Source organism: Solea solea, chromosome 2 (genome assembly GCF_958295425.1).
Source record: "Solea solea chromosome 2, fSolSol10.1, whole genome shotgun sequence".
NCBI lineage: Eukaryota > Metazoa > Chordata > Actinopteri > Pleuronectiformes > Soleidae > Solea > Solea solea.
In genome coordinates, this window is record NC_081135.1 from 19,361,411 (window position 1) to 19,377,184 (window position 15,774).

At 40.5% G+C, this 15,774-nt stretch overlaps 1 protein-coding gene across 18 annotated transcripts in view; it reads right to left on the reverse strand.

Annotated features, from left to right (window-relative positions):
• Window positions 1-15,774, reverse strand: part of lmo7a (LIM domain 7a) — a 46,879-nt gene that overhangs the window by 22,794 nt on the left and 8,311 nt on the right. For all 18 annotated transcript variants that reach the window (XM_058614994.1, XM_058614990.1, XM_058614981.1 and 15 more), the window contains 5 exons: window positions 15,378-15,447; window positions 10,803-10,909; window positions 2,414-2,444; window positions 1,491-1,604; window positions 309-519 (listed from right to left, as the gene is read on the reverse strand). In XM_058614994.1, coding sequence (XP_058470977.1) covers window positions 309-519; window positions 1,491-1,604; window positions 2,414-2,444; window positions 10,803-10,909; window positions 15,378-15,447 — 533 coding nt within the window. The remainder of the gene's footprint in view (window positions 1-308; window positions 520-1,490; window positions 1,605-2,413; window positions 2,445-10,802; window positions 10,910-15,377; window positions 15,448-15,774) is intronic.

A 15,774-nucleotide genomic window follows, 5' to 3' on the forward strand; every position in this document is an offset into this window, starting at 1 on the left:
AACTCGCTGGCTCTGATGCAGCATTTCTGCCCTGCTGAAATATTTGAAGTTCAGAACAGAGGAAATGGATTATATTATACTGATTCAGAAATACAACTTCAGAAAATGGGAACACTTTAATAACAATCTACAGAAAGGATGTGAGCGGACATCTCCAGTAACACACATTTGCACAACAGAAACATCACATGTCTTGTCTTAAATGTAATAAAGCCAACCTTAGGTGGGCAAAGTACAAGGAAGAGCTGCAGAAATCCTTAAACATTGCACAATTGTCTAAAAGTTGCAAAGGACATGATGTCTCCTACCCTCACTGCTGCCTTTAAGAGTGGTGTCAGAGGAGATGCTGTGAGGTCGGGAACCCAAAGAGTCCAAACTGTCCAGGGAGTCGTCGCTCCTGTGTCCGCCTCCTCCTCCTCCTCTCAGTTGGTAGAGCTCCTCTCGCTCTGAGTACCAGCTATCTCCAAAACCGCTGTCCCTGACGTTGCTGCCTTTCTGAGTGGACGACTCCTGCAGAGCCTTTCATACACACACAAACACACAGTCCGATAATTGGGAGCCAATTACAATATTTAACTCCACTGTGTGTGGTGTGCATGAGAGATCTCCCAGAGTGTGAAGTCTGAGCTGTCTGGGCTTCTCATTCTTGCAGACTCAGTTACTGTAAACAAACACTGTTATACTGTATATAAGGTCTATAAGGGGGGAAGCTTGCTACATTTCAAATGGAATAATCCCAATGTTTTCTATTTACTGCCATTTCTGTCATAACAAACAATGCTCCATGTGACCTTGATGACTGTGTTTACTGCATGGAAAGAATGTCATTGTATGTAAACACATACCCTTAACCAGTAAGGCTACAAACAAGCAAAAACTTGTCAGCCACTATAAAAGAAAATCATTTTCAGATCTGTAATCCACCGGGTTCTACTAGACAATACAAGTCCACAAACTAAATCCAGCCTGAGCCTGTGCCACTGAACTTGGATTATCATGGCTAAATGTACAAGACATGCCGTAATCAAGTGCTATTACTGTAAAATCCCCGCTGTCGGTGGAATTATAGAGGCCTTGCACGCCACCACCTATAAATCTATGTGAACGCAAAGTGCCAAATTCAACACTGGCATGAGCAGAGGGGAGGAAACGTGCTTCCTCAAGAAAAGACATGGTAACTATGTGAACTGTGCTCTGTGCTGTAAACAAGATTAAAATAGCTGAGTCAAGGGATCAGATCTTTTATGACTTAATGTAGCTTTGGTTTTGGTGGCAAGAAATATGTGGCCCCTCAGCCTATCACACTCATTCCTCCCCACATAGTCCAAATACCAGGGAGGATACAGAAATGTACTGTGCAAAGGTTATAAAAGACAATTTCATTCATGCTATTTTGGGTTTCTAAGAGGTCAATAAATTAAGCTTTTGTTCCATGACACCACAGATAAGGCAGCTCAAAGTGCAGTATAAGTGAACTACTCACTTCTTACCTTGTAAAGTGCTGTACCCAATAATCCTTCAAAGGCCTTGAAGTTCAGGTAAGGCCCATCATAGGAATTGTCGCACTGAGCTTTTCTACCAAGCCAGTAAATGGAGATCAACACCTTCAGAAAGGGAATAAAACATCTTATTAGTGATCCCTTTATCCTTAGTGTTGAATGCTGTGTGCAGCAGGTGTTACAAAATGAAAGCTGTAACCCTCCTGCGACACAGTACATATCACGCAGTGCCAGGCTCTTGTGTCCAGGCTCATCCAGAATACTCTGTGTGCTGTTTGTGTGTGTATTATTAGGTCGGCTGGGAACATGTAACACACTGGTGCAAGCAAACATCTCTGCATTGATCATGCTGGTCCCCTATTACACACACAACTGGCAAGTCAGCACTTGTCAGCACGTGATTTTATGTCACGCAAGTTATAAAAGAATTACTGTTGCTGTTGGAGTGTACAGCAGACACATGCAGGAAAACAACTGAAGCTGCGACGAGCGCGTTTCCTGCAAAGACTTCATTTGCAGTCGGAAACTAAATCTGGACAATGAGTCATATTCCTGAATCGTTATAACTATGAATTTAAAGGCAAGACCTTAAAACCAAAATTAAATGAGGGAGAAGGCATCGTGCTCAAATACAGTACATTTTGCCAATCCAGTTGAACAGAAGATATCAACAAAATGTGTTTTGTATCTGTCATCTGATATCTTTAACTGAATATTGGAGATGAACAATCTCTCTTTTTTAAATGTATTACTCCTTGTATTTATTGTGCAAGTGTGCAGGGATCTCAATACTCTACGGACTGTGAACCATAGTTACATGTCACTCAGGGGGACTGTAAAATGTGCTAAATGTCATTGTTTCTGAAATAGCCCTGATAATAAAGAAAGACAAAAAAGAGAGAGACATCACTTACATTTTTCAGCCTCCTGTCGGTCTCCTGGTGCCTGTAAGAGTAAGAGCAGAAAACAGACGTATAAGTGAATGAGAGGAAATGACAATAAAAGAATAGAGGGCATTGGTTCTGGGTCTACGTGCTTCAGCTGTGAAAGAGCTGGAAAGTGAGAGCACAATCCAGCCCACACACAAACACAAAGGCAGAGGGCAAAAACAAATGTACATTTCCGAAAGGAGAAAAAAAGAAGTGGGATTGAACGTTTGTGTGCTTTTCTACCCACTAATCACAAACCCAAGCAATTGTAAAAACATTTAGCTGAAGTTTATGGGGAGAAAAAGCACTCTAGTGTTTGACTCTAAACTAATGATAAAACTACTATAATAACTGAAAATGTGACATCTGTGAAACAAACACAAGACCCTACTGTTTGAGTACCACAGTGTTAAGCTTCTACCTAAGGGCCATACAGAATTTCAGTCATATTTCTGGGGTTTGACAGTTGACCTGGCAGCCTCTAAATCACTTTCCCACGGAAATATTCTTGCTTCTATGAGACCAAACAATGCCCCGAGTCTCCACCTGCCAGACTGATATTATATTTCTCATGTGTACACTACCTGTCACCTAAATTGAGTGTAGTGTCTATTTAAAGGCACATGATAAAACAAACAGTGCATACAGTGAACATAGCAGTGACAGAGGAAGATGTACATCCTCGACACATTCCTCCTATCATGTGGTAATGTATAATATCTGCACTGCCACTGACTGAACATATGAACACTTGATACCACATCACCTGTTTGTTAAACCTTATATTGTCTGGCAATCAAATATGTTCCAGCAAGCTGCTTGAATCAAGGCATGGGGAAATTATAAACATAAATAAACAACTTTTAAGATATTTTTTTTCTTTTAGATTAAACTAGATTCATTATTTTTTGACTTTTGACTTCTTGGCACAATTGTTATCAGTTTCATGTAAAATACTTTTAAAATGAGTAACTGTTTCAGGCTCAGACAGGTCAACTTGCTCAATATTGTCTTATATTATATTTAGAGGTTAAATGATACTGGCAGTTCTTTGGGGCAGTGGATGAACAATATATGTTACCAACTTGTGTATGAAAGTTAAATGAAAAAGAGATACAACTGCTCAACTTATTTTTATTAATATCTCAACAAAATCTTAATTGAACAAACTGAACAGGCGATCAAAAAAACCCAACTAAACTTTGTCAAATAAAAGTTAGGAGGCCATTTTGGCCACATGGATGTAGTGGAATCGAATGAATTTCATGATGAGTGGTACATTAAAGTCGTTTACATATGCTGCATACACTCACAGCTGTTACAGAGCAGCATCATATTCTCTGTCTTTTAGCCGTGTTCTTGGTCTCTTAACACTAAATGCACCATTACACTCAACAGCTAGTACTTATTGTGGTTGTCTGCTGGTCGGTGCAGAGCAGGTGGTACACGATGCATTCTTCAAGTGATTATTACTGCAGCCGTAAAGGAATATTTTTACATTGCTCTCCTGGTGCCTTCACATATGCAAAGGATTTGAGCATTTCTTCCACCACCGACACTTAAACTAGATGTGACGTCGATCAACTTTCCCACCATTATGCGTCATCTCACACCAGGGGTTTCCAACACTCCAATTCCCAATGGTAAAAACTGAAATGGGCGTTTACCAATTTGCGAATTTAAAGACCCAGTAAAAGCAGAATCAGAAATAAATGCCCTCTTTTGTGTGGCTTGGAACATAGGCACAAAGTGTATAAGATTGACGTAGTGATAGTCAGGTCCAGAAAATAAGAAGCTGTCTACCAACACTACAAACCACATTGCTTCACATTATGCTCATTTATGGCTGTAGGGGTGATTACTGAACAGAGAGAAAAAAATAAAAGGGACTATTTTTCAGGCCTTAGGAGCCTCCGGACATTACTGCAGCATGTTGGAATCAGCTGAGAGCTCATATGATTGAGCACAACCTCCAACAACATGCCATGCAAGTGAAGTTCCAATGAGTACAAGTTAAGAATAGCAGCGACATTTGGATTACATTGATGTTTTGACATGTAATGTGCAGGTGGAATAAGGCAGACATTTGTGTCCTGGACTAATAGAGAAATTAAAGCATTTAGAAATATAATACATTAGAACATAATGAAATGTTTTGGTTTGTGATGATTAGAAAAACCAAAACTTTACCTGAAACCTTTGGTATGATATTAACACATTTGTTTAGTGATCATCGGTCACATTCAAGGATTGCTTTATGTAACTTTTGCTGGTGGTTAACATTGTAACTGAAATTGTGTGTTGCTGACTATTAAGTTGCTCCATTCTGCCCACTCACCAAACATAAACAGTGTAAGGACACATGTTGAGGGTGCAATGTGGGAATGAAAGAAAACATTCTCCCTCTGTCAAGTCAGTGAACCACGCAAACAATTTCTTTAAACAGAAACTTGCACATTTTACATAGTTAATTTATGAAAAACAGATCGAAACTATATTTTACCATAACAAGTTTCTAATTGCATGGCCAACTAATTTGATTTACCCTGAAGCTGTCAAGTACTGTGTGTTCTGGCAAACCTGAGATACAAAGAAAGATGTGTGACTGAATATTCAAATGTTAGACAAGTAACTTCTTCATCTGAGCCAAAGTTAATGATTGTTTTTCCCCAATTTTGTCCATTACTTCCCGTTGATGTCACGTCCCACTCATCGTCACATGGCGAGACAAAATTTGCAGTTGAACAATGAACTGACACCACAGGATTCAAGATTCAAGATTCAAGATTCTTTATTGTCATTATGCATTATGCGATATCACTCTATCCATGTATATTCATCGAAAACACCAAGACAGTGACTGCATCCTTAATAATAAAGAGACGACAAACAAACTCTTTCTCTACCTAAGCCTTCGGTTAATGAGTGTGCATCAGAACCATACCTCTGCAATGAAGATCGGGAGATGCAATATCCTTCAATCATCAGCTGTGTGTGAGACAGTGTCGGGCATCATTGTGTGATACTCATCGCAGACACTGCAGTCTCTGTGAGCGTTGACACAGGGAGAGACTGGCATTTTGCTCTCCGAGTCATCTCCAGAGCACAACTATAACCCTTGTATTGGCCTTTTACAGCCAGGGCCGTGTCCAGGGTGGAGAAAATGTATTGGCTGTTCACCATCGTTGCACAATCTAACCACAGTTGACTTAACGCTGCACTGAGAAGTGATGGCAGCAGTGTCGCATATTCAAACGAGAAGCCATAGTGTGAGGTGCCAGCTCATCGAGCCACACCCAGGAAATTAACACACAGGGCAGTCGTCTTCTTTGAGGTAACTCAAAGTAAGTAAGGCAAGTACAAAGAAGCTGTATAGTTTGTCAAGTTTGTCTGTAGGAAACAGTACATTCCTTCAGGTAATTCAAATATTTAGTTTGATCTGCTGCCAGGCATGTTATTACATAATCCAAATTATGTAATCATATCAAAGAGCCACTCCTCGACCTCTATTCTGTGGTAAGGGTCACGAGCAAGAAGATGTTGATGTATATGCCCTTATCAGGCAGTTTCCTTTTTTAAAGTCTGGGGAGTTGTCAACCCATGTCAATAATTTGCTCAATCAAACGGCAGGAACGAGTGAGACTTTGGACTCAGCTCAGCGGGGGATTTGTTCAGTCAGTTAGTGGAGGTCATGAAGGAAAATCTGGGTGCATACCAAATGACTTCATTACAACCAAAGGTCTTGTCTTCAAAAATAATTACTCGAATAAGTAAATTAAAGCAGCAAAATTTTTTTTTTTGGTACTGCTGTGAAAACAGCACTTGCATATCATCACTGGATTCATTTGGAGTCATCTGGCTCAGATAATATAAGTCAAATGTTCACGTTTTGCTCTGGCTTGTGGGCTCCAACAACGTCTGAGTGGAATGACATCACTTACTATGTCTGTCTTGTGGTCCGGTGCTGCCCTTGCAGGTGGTGGTCAGTGGGTTTTGTAGAGCTAGGTCACTGAAAACAGCTGCCTGTTGCACCCAGAAATAACGCCATGGGAGCAGTGAGTGAAAATGAGCTGAAACAGGGAAGCGGCCGGGCGGCCAGCTAAACACTATCAATCTCTGTAAAGCTGAGGACAGCCACAGGTGACAGTTCTCAAAATGCTCGTCACTATGAGACAACCTCATTCACACTGTCACATGATTATTTGACACTTCGATGATTTGCCTGTGTCTTTGTCAGCATGGTAACACAAAATGTACTAAAAAAATCCACTTAACACTAAGATTTTTCCACTTACTTGAAAATTGTGAGATCAAGAGCTAATGCTAAGAGCATTATGAAAGTATAAATGTAAAGTGGGTGCAGCTCCTGATCAGATCCAGATTAATGTTGACTGAGGTGTGTGCTCTTGGTGCCCTTTCCAGTTAGAAAAACATTAATTACTCAGTATCAGTTGCAGTGTTATGACTTTATATATCACAAAGTGAATCATTATTGACATTAACATTTCAGCAGTGGTTTATTGTTAATGCAGCTGATTCAGATGGCGTTCTTTTGACGTCTTTTATAACGGATGGGGTGTTAACAATATAACTGTAATTCATATTTCAAAGGAATGTTTTGGTAAATGTAAAAAAAAAAAAGTTTGTTGTTCAGACATGATATGCAGTGATTCCTCTGGTCATTGTAGCTCACACATTGAAAAAGGCTGAGTAAGCATGAGGACTCCTCAGCAGCTACACTGTGACAGCATAATGTGTAACAGAGTAACAGCATCTGCATCCTTGGTTCGACAAGCACTGCAATTTCCAGCTGCAATGCCAGATGTCCCATTTGAGAGTAAGCTCTGTGACAAATGGTACTTGTTACACTTGTAGAGGTCAAGGGTGAAGTAATCTACTGACATTTAATGTCGTTAAGGACAAAACAATGTGCTTTGGAGTTGTGATCCGACCCCAGCCTGGATACCAAGCCCACAGGATTTCCCAACAGCAGTTTTAGGGTCTAAAGGAAGTGAATAGAGTTAGATAGAGGACTTTAATATGCAATGATGATTCATCTACACTACAAACGAACAAGGGTTTTGTCAAAGTGGCCAGTGAATCATAAACACCAATGACAAATCAGATTCAGTCATTTTCAGTCTTCCATTTCAGACTGTACTGTACTGTACTGTACTATAGTTCATTGACATGTGTGTAGTGAAAGGAAATCTTCTAGAACACACGTCTCTGTAACTTTTATGACAGATCAGATATTGAATCTGCTTGAAAGTGATAAACGTTGTTATCAGAGAGCGAGTTTCACAACACAAAGCAATAGGGCAATATGCATCACAGATGGTGTCAGGGCCAATAAGACAACACTTGTAAAGCTCAAAGGTCACAGCAGACATTCAATAATATTTTATGGCTGTGAAAACAAACCAGGCTGGAATGAATTATTTGATAGTGTTCCTGGTGAATGTACAGTATGTGGCTAAAAACGTATCTATATTTCAAATAGAAATTCTCAATATGTAAAATGTCAGATGATAAATCTAATCCTGCATTAGTTAAATGGCTTCTTTCATTTATGTCAATTACATTTTTTTATGAATTAATATGTTTATGGATATGTTATTGTTTGGTCCACAGATGGCCATTTCCCTAAACCCAAAAATGGGGGCTATTTTAAGAATGTGAGAATGAATTAGATGACTAATAGCCTACATAGCAACTGATGTATCTCAGTTCATTAATAAATTGACTCTTTGTTTTAGCAACAGTATGTTTCAAAAATAGATCAATGACCCTTTTCATTGTGCTGCACATTTGATTAAAACCAACACACACACACACAAAAGTGGAAGTTAATGACAAAAAAGGTATTCCTTATAGTTGCTTTATACTGAATAAAGACAAAATCTATAAATAGCCCCTATGGAAACCTCCATAAAGCACTAGAAGGACAACAACCGCACTTTTGCTGAAACAGGGAAGAGGGAAGCTGAGCAAAAGCACCTGTCAGACTGGGTTTATGGGAGTGGCAGCTCGATACACACGAGAAGCAAAGACAGCTGACAGAAACTACTTTCTCCCTCGCTTTGTGCTGTGTTCATTTGCCTAGACTCTGATAAGTAACAGTGAAAAGCTTTCACTGGTCGGATGTCTGCAGCCTTGTTTGGGATTATCTCCTCATGTTACTCACTGTGTGCCATCAGTTATAAATACTGTAGCTGGGGAACCACATAATTGTGCCCACAAACACAAACACCTCCACAATGTTATGTCTTTGTGCAAAAAAGGGAAAAAGAGAATAGGCTGGATTTGAAAACAAAAACACTAACATTTTCTCAAGACTATTTCCGGAAGAAAACAGTGACAGCTCCTACAGGTTCAGCAGAAAATGAAAAACATGCACCTGTTGAGCATGTTTGTGGTGAGTATAATGTGCTGCAACCGCAATTAAGGACACACAATATGTGCTCTATGTCTTCTAAATACCCAGCCGCCACAGAAATGATTAAAGATAAACAAATAAAGGGCAGTGCATGCATACAAGTATGTGACTCTTTAATTAAGGCTAATGCACAGCAACAGAGAATCAGGTCATCTTCAGTGTGTCTGAGACACAAGTGGGTGTGAGCCATGATTTTGTGGTCTATGGTTCCTGGGTACAGAGGCGGTTAGGCAGCTAGTGAGAGGAGGAGACAAGGAAACTTCCTAAAACAGACCTACTGGATACACTATTTGTTTTTACAGACACAGTTTCCCAGGGCCTTAAATAATCAGCCTCAGTCTTATAATTCATGAACACACATTGACCATATTGCTGTGTTTTGTGTTTTCTGCATAACTGTTATGGTTCTTTTTCATTTTGATTGGAATGTTCTGGTGACATGTACTAGTTTCATCACCAGCAGCTCTGACGCTGTGAGTCACACCCACGTGTGTCTCTGTACTAACAGAGCCTCAGGCTGAAACATGCTCTTTCCTTTATATGAGCTAATTAAAACGTCTTTTGTGAAAGGACCACAACCTCATTTAAACTCTCACATGTATACACACAAACACAGGTGGGGGAGAATGTGCTAGGAGGAGACTACAAACTATTAAAAGCTCCTCTTTTATGGGCCCTGATACCATTCCAATCAATCCTGCCTGTCAAAGTGTCTCCCAGGTCCTAAAAATAGGACTTTGAGCCCCATCTGACCAAACCCCCACACGCAAGCAGACAGGGTGGACAAGAGCTGAGCTAAAGTAGTAGTAGTAGTATTTGGAATTTGGTTTTGCTGATTTGAAAGATTTGATGCAGACAAACAGAAAAACTCAAACACTGAGTGAAATAAACTAAGTAATTTGTTGTAATTCTATATCTCATGGCAAGTGAGCTTTCCAACTAAAGTATGTCTTTAAGTATTGTTTTTCCACATTCAGAAAGACATTTACTGACAATATCTAGTTTGAGATTACGTGGGGGTTAAAAGTCTGATAAGGCCCAGAGCATGAGGGTCTATAAAAGATTATCTTTGCATTTACAACACTGAGACAGACATTTAGCAGATGATATTGCTGTGAAGCGGGAATAGGACAAGCTTCGATAAGATATGTCTATTTAATTCATCTTCCATGTGTATGTACATCAACCACTGAGAATGTCTTTAAGACTGATGTAACAGAGTAATTACTGACTAGTTGGTGCTAATACAGCACTTTTTACTCACTGTGTTGCACAGCCATAGGGAGTTTATCAAAGTGGATGGACTATGCTCTGCTTCCTAAAGGCACACCTGTGCAAAAACTGAACTGGTTGTTCTACATACTGCATTCCTCTATGCTCAGGTGCTTAAGTGGAAAAAAACACAACACTATGAATGCACCATGAAACAACTGAACGAAGTTACTTTGAAAACCAAGTGAATTTGATCATATATTATTCGCTCACACCAGAGACTCAGGCACTCTGAACATTCTTTGTTACACAGAGAAATACATACATGTAGTGCTGTACTTCAGCAGCACCATGAGAATACTGTACATTCAAACTGAAAATAGCACTGACCTTTTTTAAGACCTGCAGTTAACTTGAATCATGCCTCACATGAGGAGACATGTGCTCTAAGTGTGTGTGTGTGTGTGTGAGTGAAACATGTAAACACTGATCTTAACTATGTAAATGAATGGAAGCAGACGACAACATCAAAAAGCAGGTAATTGGTTTAATTTATGTGGCTGACTGACATGCAACCATGGCTGGTTTTAAAGGCTTTATTCTGTCCCATCACTAATGTGTTTTAAAGGGTCAAAAATGTATCATGGTTTGGTCTGAGTTTAAAAATATGGATTGATCTCAGGGTGTTAGTTGTAGACTAACTGTTTTAGATTTGCAACTTACTTGACTGTAACTCTTGTGGATAAGTCCTGAAGATCTCCGGGGTGAAAGAGTTGTGCTTCTTTTAATCCAAGCTTCCCACAGGCCCTGAGGAAGACGTTGAGGTTGTCCTGGACAAAGATAAAGTGGCGATGAGAGTCGTCTACCTTCAGAAGCAAATAATAATCACTCAAGTGTTCTCTGACAGGGATGGCAGGGACACAGCCTACAACTCATTGCTTCCAAAGTTCATATCACCAGAGAACAGACAAATGGGGAGGAGCATGTGTGGAGCAAATAAGAAGTGACCCAGTGCAGAGCGCACACAAACACCCACACACACACAAGCAGGAGGGAGAGGCTGCGTGACAAGAGCTGACTGACAGCAGCAAAGCCACCTGTGGGCTGGGTTTGGGTGGGGCAAAGTCAAAACCTGGAAGAGTGACATCATAGCTTTGCACAAGTCCCACCCAACCGGCCATGCGAGTGCAAAAATGACAAACACAGGAGCACATCGCCTGCTGTCGTCTCGTTCATCTCACACCCTGAAACTGTTCCCTCCCTTCCCTGCCAAGCCCTTTTCTCGAGAATACCTGAGGAATCTATGAGGTGGTGGAGTATTTTGGAGACATGTGGTTGCTATGAAACATGAAGCCAGGTGATAGATACTGACAAATATTTCCCTGAAGCAAGTCAAGAGGACATGGGAGTGGAAGGACAGTTTCCCTCTAATGCTATATCACTCATTTTATTCAGCCTAAAATTCAAACATATGTGTGCACAACAAACGTGTGGGTGAAATGAAAATACATTTTGCCCCATAAATATACACACATGTCATGGACTTCAAACAAATCGGAACCACCAATCCAGGGTTATGACTCTTTTCAGTAGTAATCCCAACTGTCATGTTTATAAGTCTGCACTTCCCATTGGGATAGCGCTGCTTAAAAGGGGTTTCACGTAATGACACATGGTTTCAACATGGGCTGGAATAATTAAGGGGTAGCTTGTTCTATATTTAAATGTCAAACATGCTTATTAGCAAATGGTAGGAGAGAGCTGACCTCTGAGTGCAGGCATCGTTTGCGAGCAGCTTTGCCTGTCCTTCAGTGGCACAATGCCGGGCCCTACAGGTCACTGTGGGCCCCTACAGGTCAAGGATCAACACCCCTCTCTTTTGTGAGGAGCCACTGGGGTCACTGTTTATTCGTTTTGACGCAGTAAAGATTTTCTCATATCCTGTGATGTCTAATTAAAGGCATAAATTCAGTTTGTTTCATAAGCAAGTACATGTTACATGATTCAAGTATACATTTTCACAGTAAGCTTCAATGCACAACCTTGTTATTTAATGCAAACAGCAGGTAAAAGAAAACAGATGCGACTGTTGCTTACATGACGTCCTCCCTAACTCGCCTTACCTCAGAATGTAGACTAACAAGTCAGTGGTAACATTACCAGTAACTTTTAAGTACCGGTAATCTGCATGTTAAATATGATTATAACCTTACAGCCTTGGGTATCAATGTCATTTAACCTCAAAGAGCATTACGCACAATCTAAAAGCCCAACATTCAGTCCCAGGACATGCAGAGATAATGACGTTGAAAGAATGTTATGGTGACTTTTACTTACATATAATCCTGCTAAATATGCTGTACCCATCCATGAGCCTCTAATCCTCTCATGCAGAACACTGATTTAAGCAATTAACACTAATAAAAGGAAAGATTTGACTTAAAGGGTGTCTGACTTGATATAAAAGGGACAAAAGTGACTTTGTTATGACCTCTGTCCAAGACATGCATGCTCTAAAATTACCATCAGCTGACCCCTAGCACCAAGCAAAACTGTTGCTAAAATATCAGGCTGCACATGTTCCAATCCTGTCACAGCAAACTGAGAAGAGATGGAATAGTTCTGAAACAGGCCCAATAACATGATCCCACTGAAGAGTCCGGTCCAGTCATAACTTGCACTCATGCAACACAAGCACAGTAACAAAGTATGGTAAAGTGCCTGTCACTGCACGGATGATTACACAGATATTTAGATGAGTACAGACTCCCTCAGGGCCATTGGAACTGCTTATCACCCCCCACTGCTCTTTAAACTTAAAAAAGGCGTTGGTGTATGTGGGAGCATCTAGAATGATCTAAATTACAGCATATTTACAGTGAGCAGAGACTCCTTTCCTCCAACTTTAAGCTTTAGTGTGTTACCTCTATCGCCCCCAGTGGAATTCTGAGTAATTGCCAAAATAGTGTGTGGTCTCAAAGACCCTGACGTCTATGACTCAGTTTTTCTCTACGAAGCCGTCTTCTGCATGTGTGTTTCTACAGTACTTTGGCATATTATATGATATATGTCTATTTTTTATCTTGTTTGGACTGCATGTAGGACATGTATTTGGAGCTGTGTGGTGAAGGAAACAGCAGCAGCTATGATGGCACATGCAGGTACGGAGTAAAGCAGATTTTCAGGAAGAAAAGAATTGCGGTGGGCAGAGCATGTATTTTTAGCATTTAGCATTAAACTCCCCTTCTGAAACTTTCTATGGCCACTTCCTTTGTTTTCAGCCATAATGCTTTGCTTTTTGTTTGCTTTACAAACAAGCAAACAAAAAAACGCACTATACTGAGAAACCCAGTGAGAGATGTGTGAGGCTACTTAATGAGCAGTGTAAACTAAATGTGTTGTGTAAACAGGTTTGAATGTAACACACTTTCTTTTATATTTAAATTGTACATGCTGCTGCTTTAAGCCCAGTGGACCTCAAAGTCAGGCCATCACTTACATATCAGCTTCCTGTCCATCACTAGTAAAAACAGAACCTGGCATGAACCAGGCTGCCATGACTCAAACCCGCAGCACACAATGATCAACAACAGGCAGAAAAGTATGCTAAAGTGAAGCCAGAAAATAGGCCTGAGTCTGGAGTCCAAGTTGCTAAATATTCCACAAAACCAGAGATTTCCATTTTTTCCCCTGTTTCCCAAACTGGGCTGTGCTCTGCCAGAGCTAAAGCCATGGTATGGAGTTGGAAAGCTGAGAAAAGCAAAACAAAAACACAACTGTAATGAGCATAATGTTAGAAAATGCTCATATCTGAGTATTAAATAAAGCGTGTCTGCAAGAACCCTTTCCCTAGAAGTTATTTTACATCTGTAACAGTCCTCTTGTTGTTAAGATTTTTCTTGCCAGTGACTTTTTTTCCAGTTCCCTTCCTCTCGGATAAAGTTTAGTGGAGACACATGCAACATACATTAAGACATATTCTATGCAATACTCTACATTATTTGGGGATGAATGTCTAAACACATACATTAATGGTTGATTTATTTTGGAATTCCAAAGAGTAAAAAATGAATTCCTCAGTCCTCCTCTGTATATACATAGATGAGTTGAAGAGGACCGAGCAATCTTGACTACTTTGGGGAAAGAGCTTTTCTCACAGCAGAGAGAGAGAGAGAGAGAGAGAGAGAGAGAGAGAGAGAGTAATGTTTGTTTTGAAAGCTCTCTGCTTTTCTCCATGTGGTTGGCAGTAACTGATAGCCGCAAGCCAACCAGGAGCCTTCATATTTGCGGGAGAATTTATGATCAAGTGGCTTAAAGTTTATGTCCAAGTTTCGGAAATACCACACCAGTGCTACTGATGGAGGAGATACTTTACCTCATTACCTCAGCAGGTGCTCAGCCTGTTATTTTACTGGTCGTCCAAAACAAACTGGCATGGGTTTGATTTATGTCATAACATAGATATCATGGTGTACAACGTTTGGTACTGAAAATACTATGTTTGCTGTTTACATCTAGTCTGGTGCCAGCCTGTTTCTTCTACTGCCAAACATGTTGAGTGTTAGTGATCCCACCAACACAAGCTCTTCAGGTTAGAGTTGGGGTTCTCTATAATTCCTCAAGACAGCTGGACTCAATTACTACCACAAGAGAGAACTTTGTGAGAGATGGGTTTAAGGTAGGGTTTTCAAACCCTCTACTTCCCGAGAACTCGTCTGCAGACACTCCCTTAACATTTATTTCAACTGAGTCACCATGGCCTCGAATGGCTGGGCCACAAGCTGATTCAAAGACAGCGCCAAGATTAAAAAGGTTTGATTAAATAACACCTAACATGAAGCAAACTCCTTTGTCCCCTCATCACTCATCAAAAACACAAGTACCATACCAACGTTTTAATTGAATGCTGCCTCAAGCATGGCACACATCATCTTCAGGGTGCACTCAAATGCCAACAGTGGCCTTTCAAGCCGCATGTTCACTGAACTTATTAGTGTGGACGAATATGAGGAGCGACAAGCCACTGAGGCAAACACCCTCTTTCAATGGCAGCTGTGCCTCAAACCTGTCACCACTCAGCTCAGTTGCCTCCTCTTTTACAGCTTCTTCTCACATCTCAACAAACATGGGAACATGGAAAAAAAAAAAAATAATAATGAGAATAATGTAATAATGTAATGTAATAATGAGAGGTTAAACTATGCCTGATGAAAATTAGGAAGAACTGCTGTAATATCTTTAAATGCAATGTCCCATGTCTCACATTTAGGCAAAAACAAAACAGAAAGAAGAATTTACCAGTCCAGCGATAGGTGTGGGCAGCCGGTTAATCCTCTTTATGATACCAGGCCTTATCTTGTTGATCAGCCTGTGTGCAGACGAAAGAGACACAACAATATGAAAAAAGAAAGAGAGTACAGTGAAAGCAACTGGTCATTGGCTAGACTGGTGTAACTAGTGATGAAGGAACAAAAAGTGTTGCAAAGCCTGGGTGTTGTGTGTTTATGGCTCGGTTTAATGGTCGCCACCTGGCTCCAGTTTAGTAAATGGCCTGTGCCCGCACCAACATGTAAACACACTGGGCCCTGTGCTCCTAAAATATACCCTCTGTTTCCACTGAAACAACCCCAAACAATCCTCGAGCCACCACATATCAGCCCAGGAAAACAGTGTGGATTGTTGATGCATTCATTGC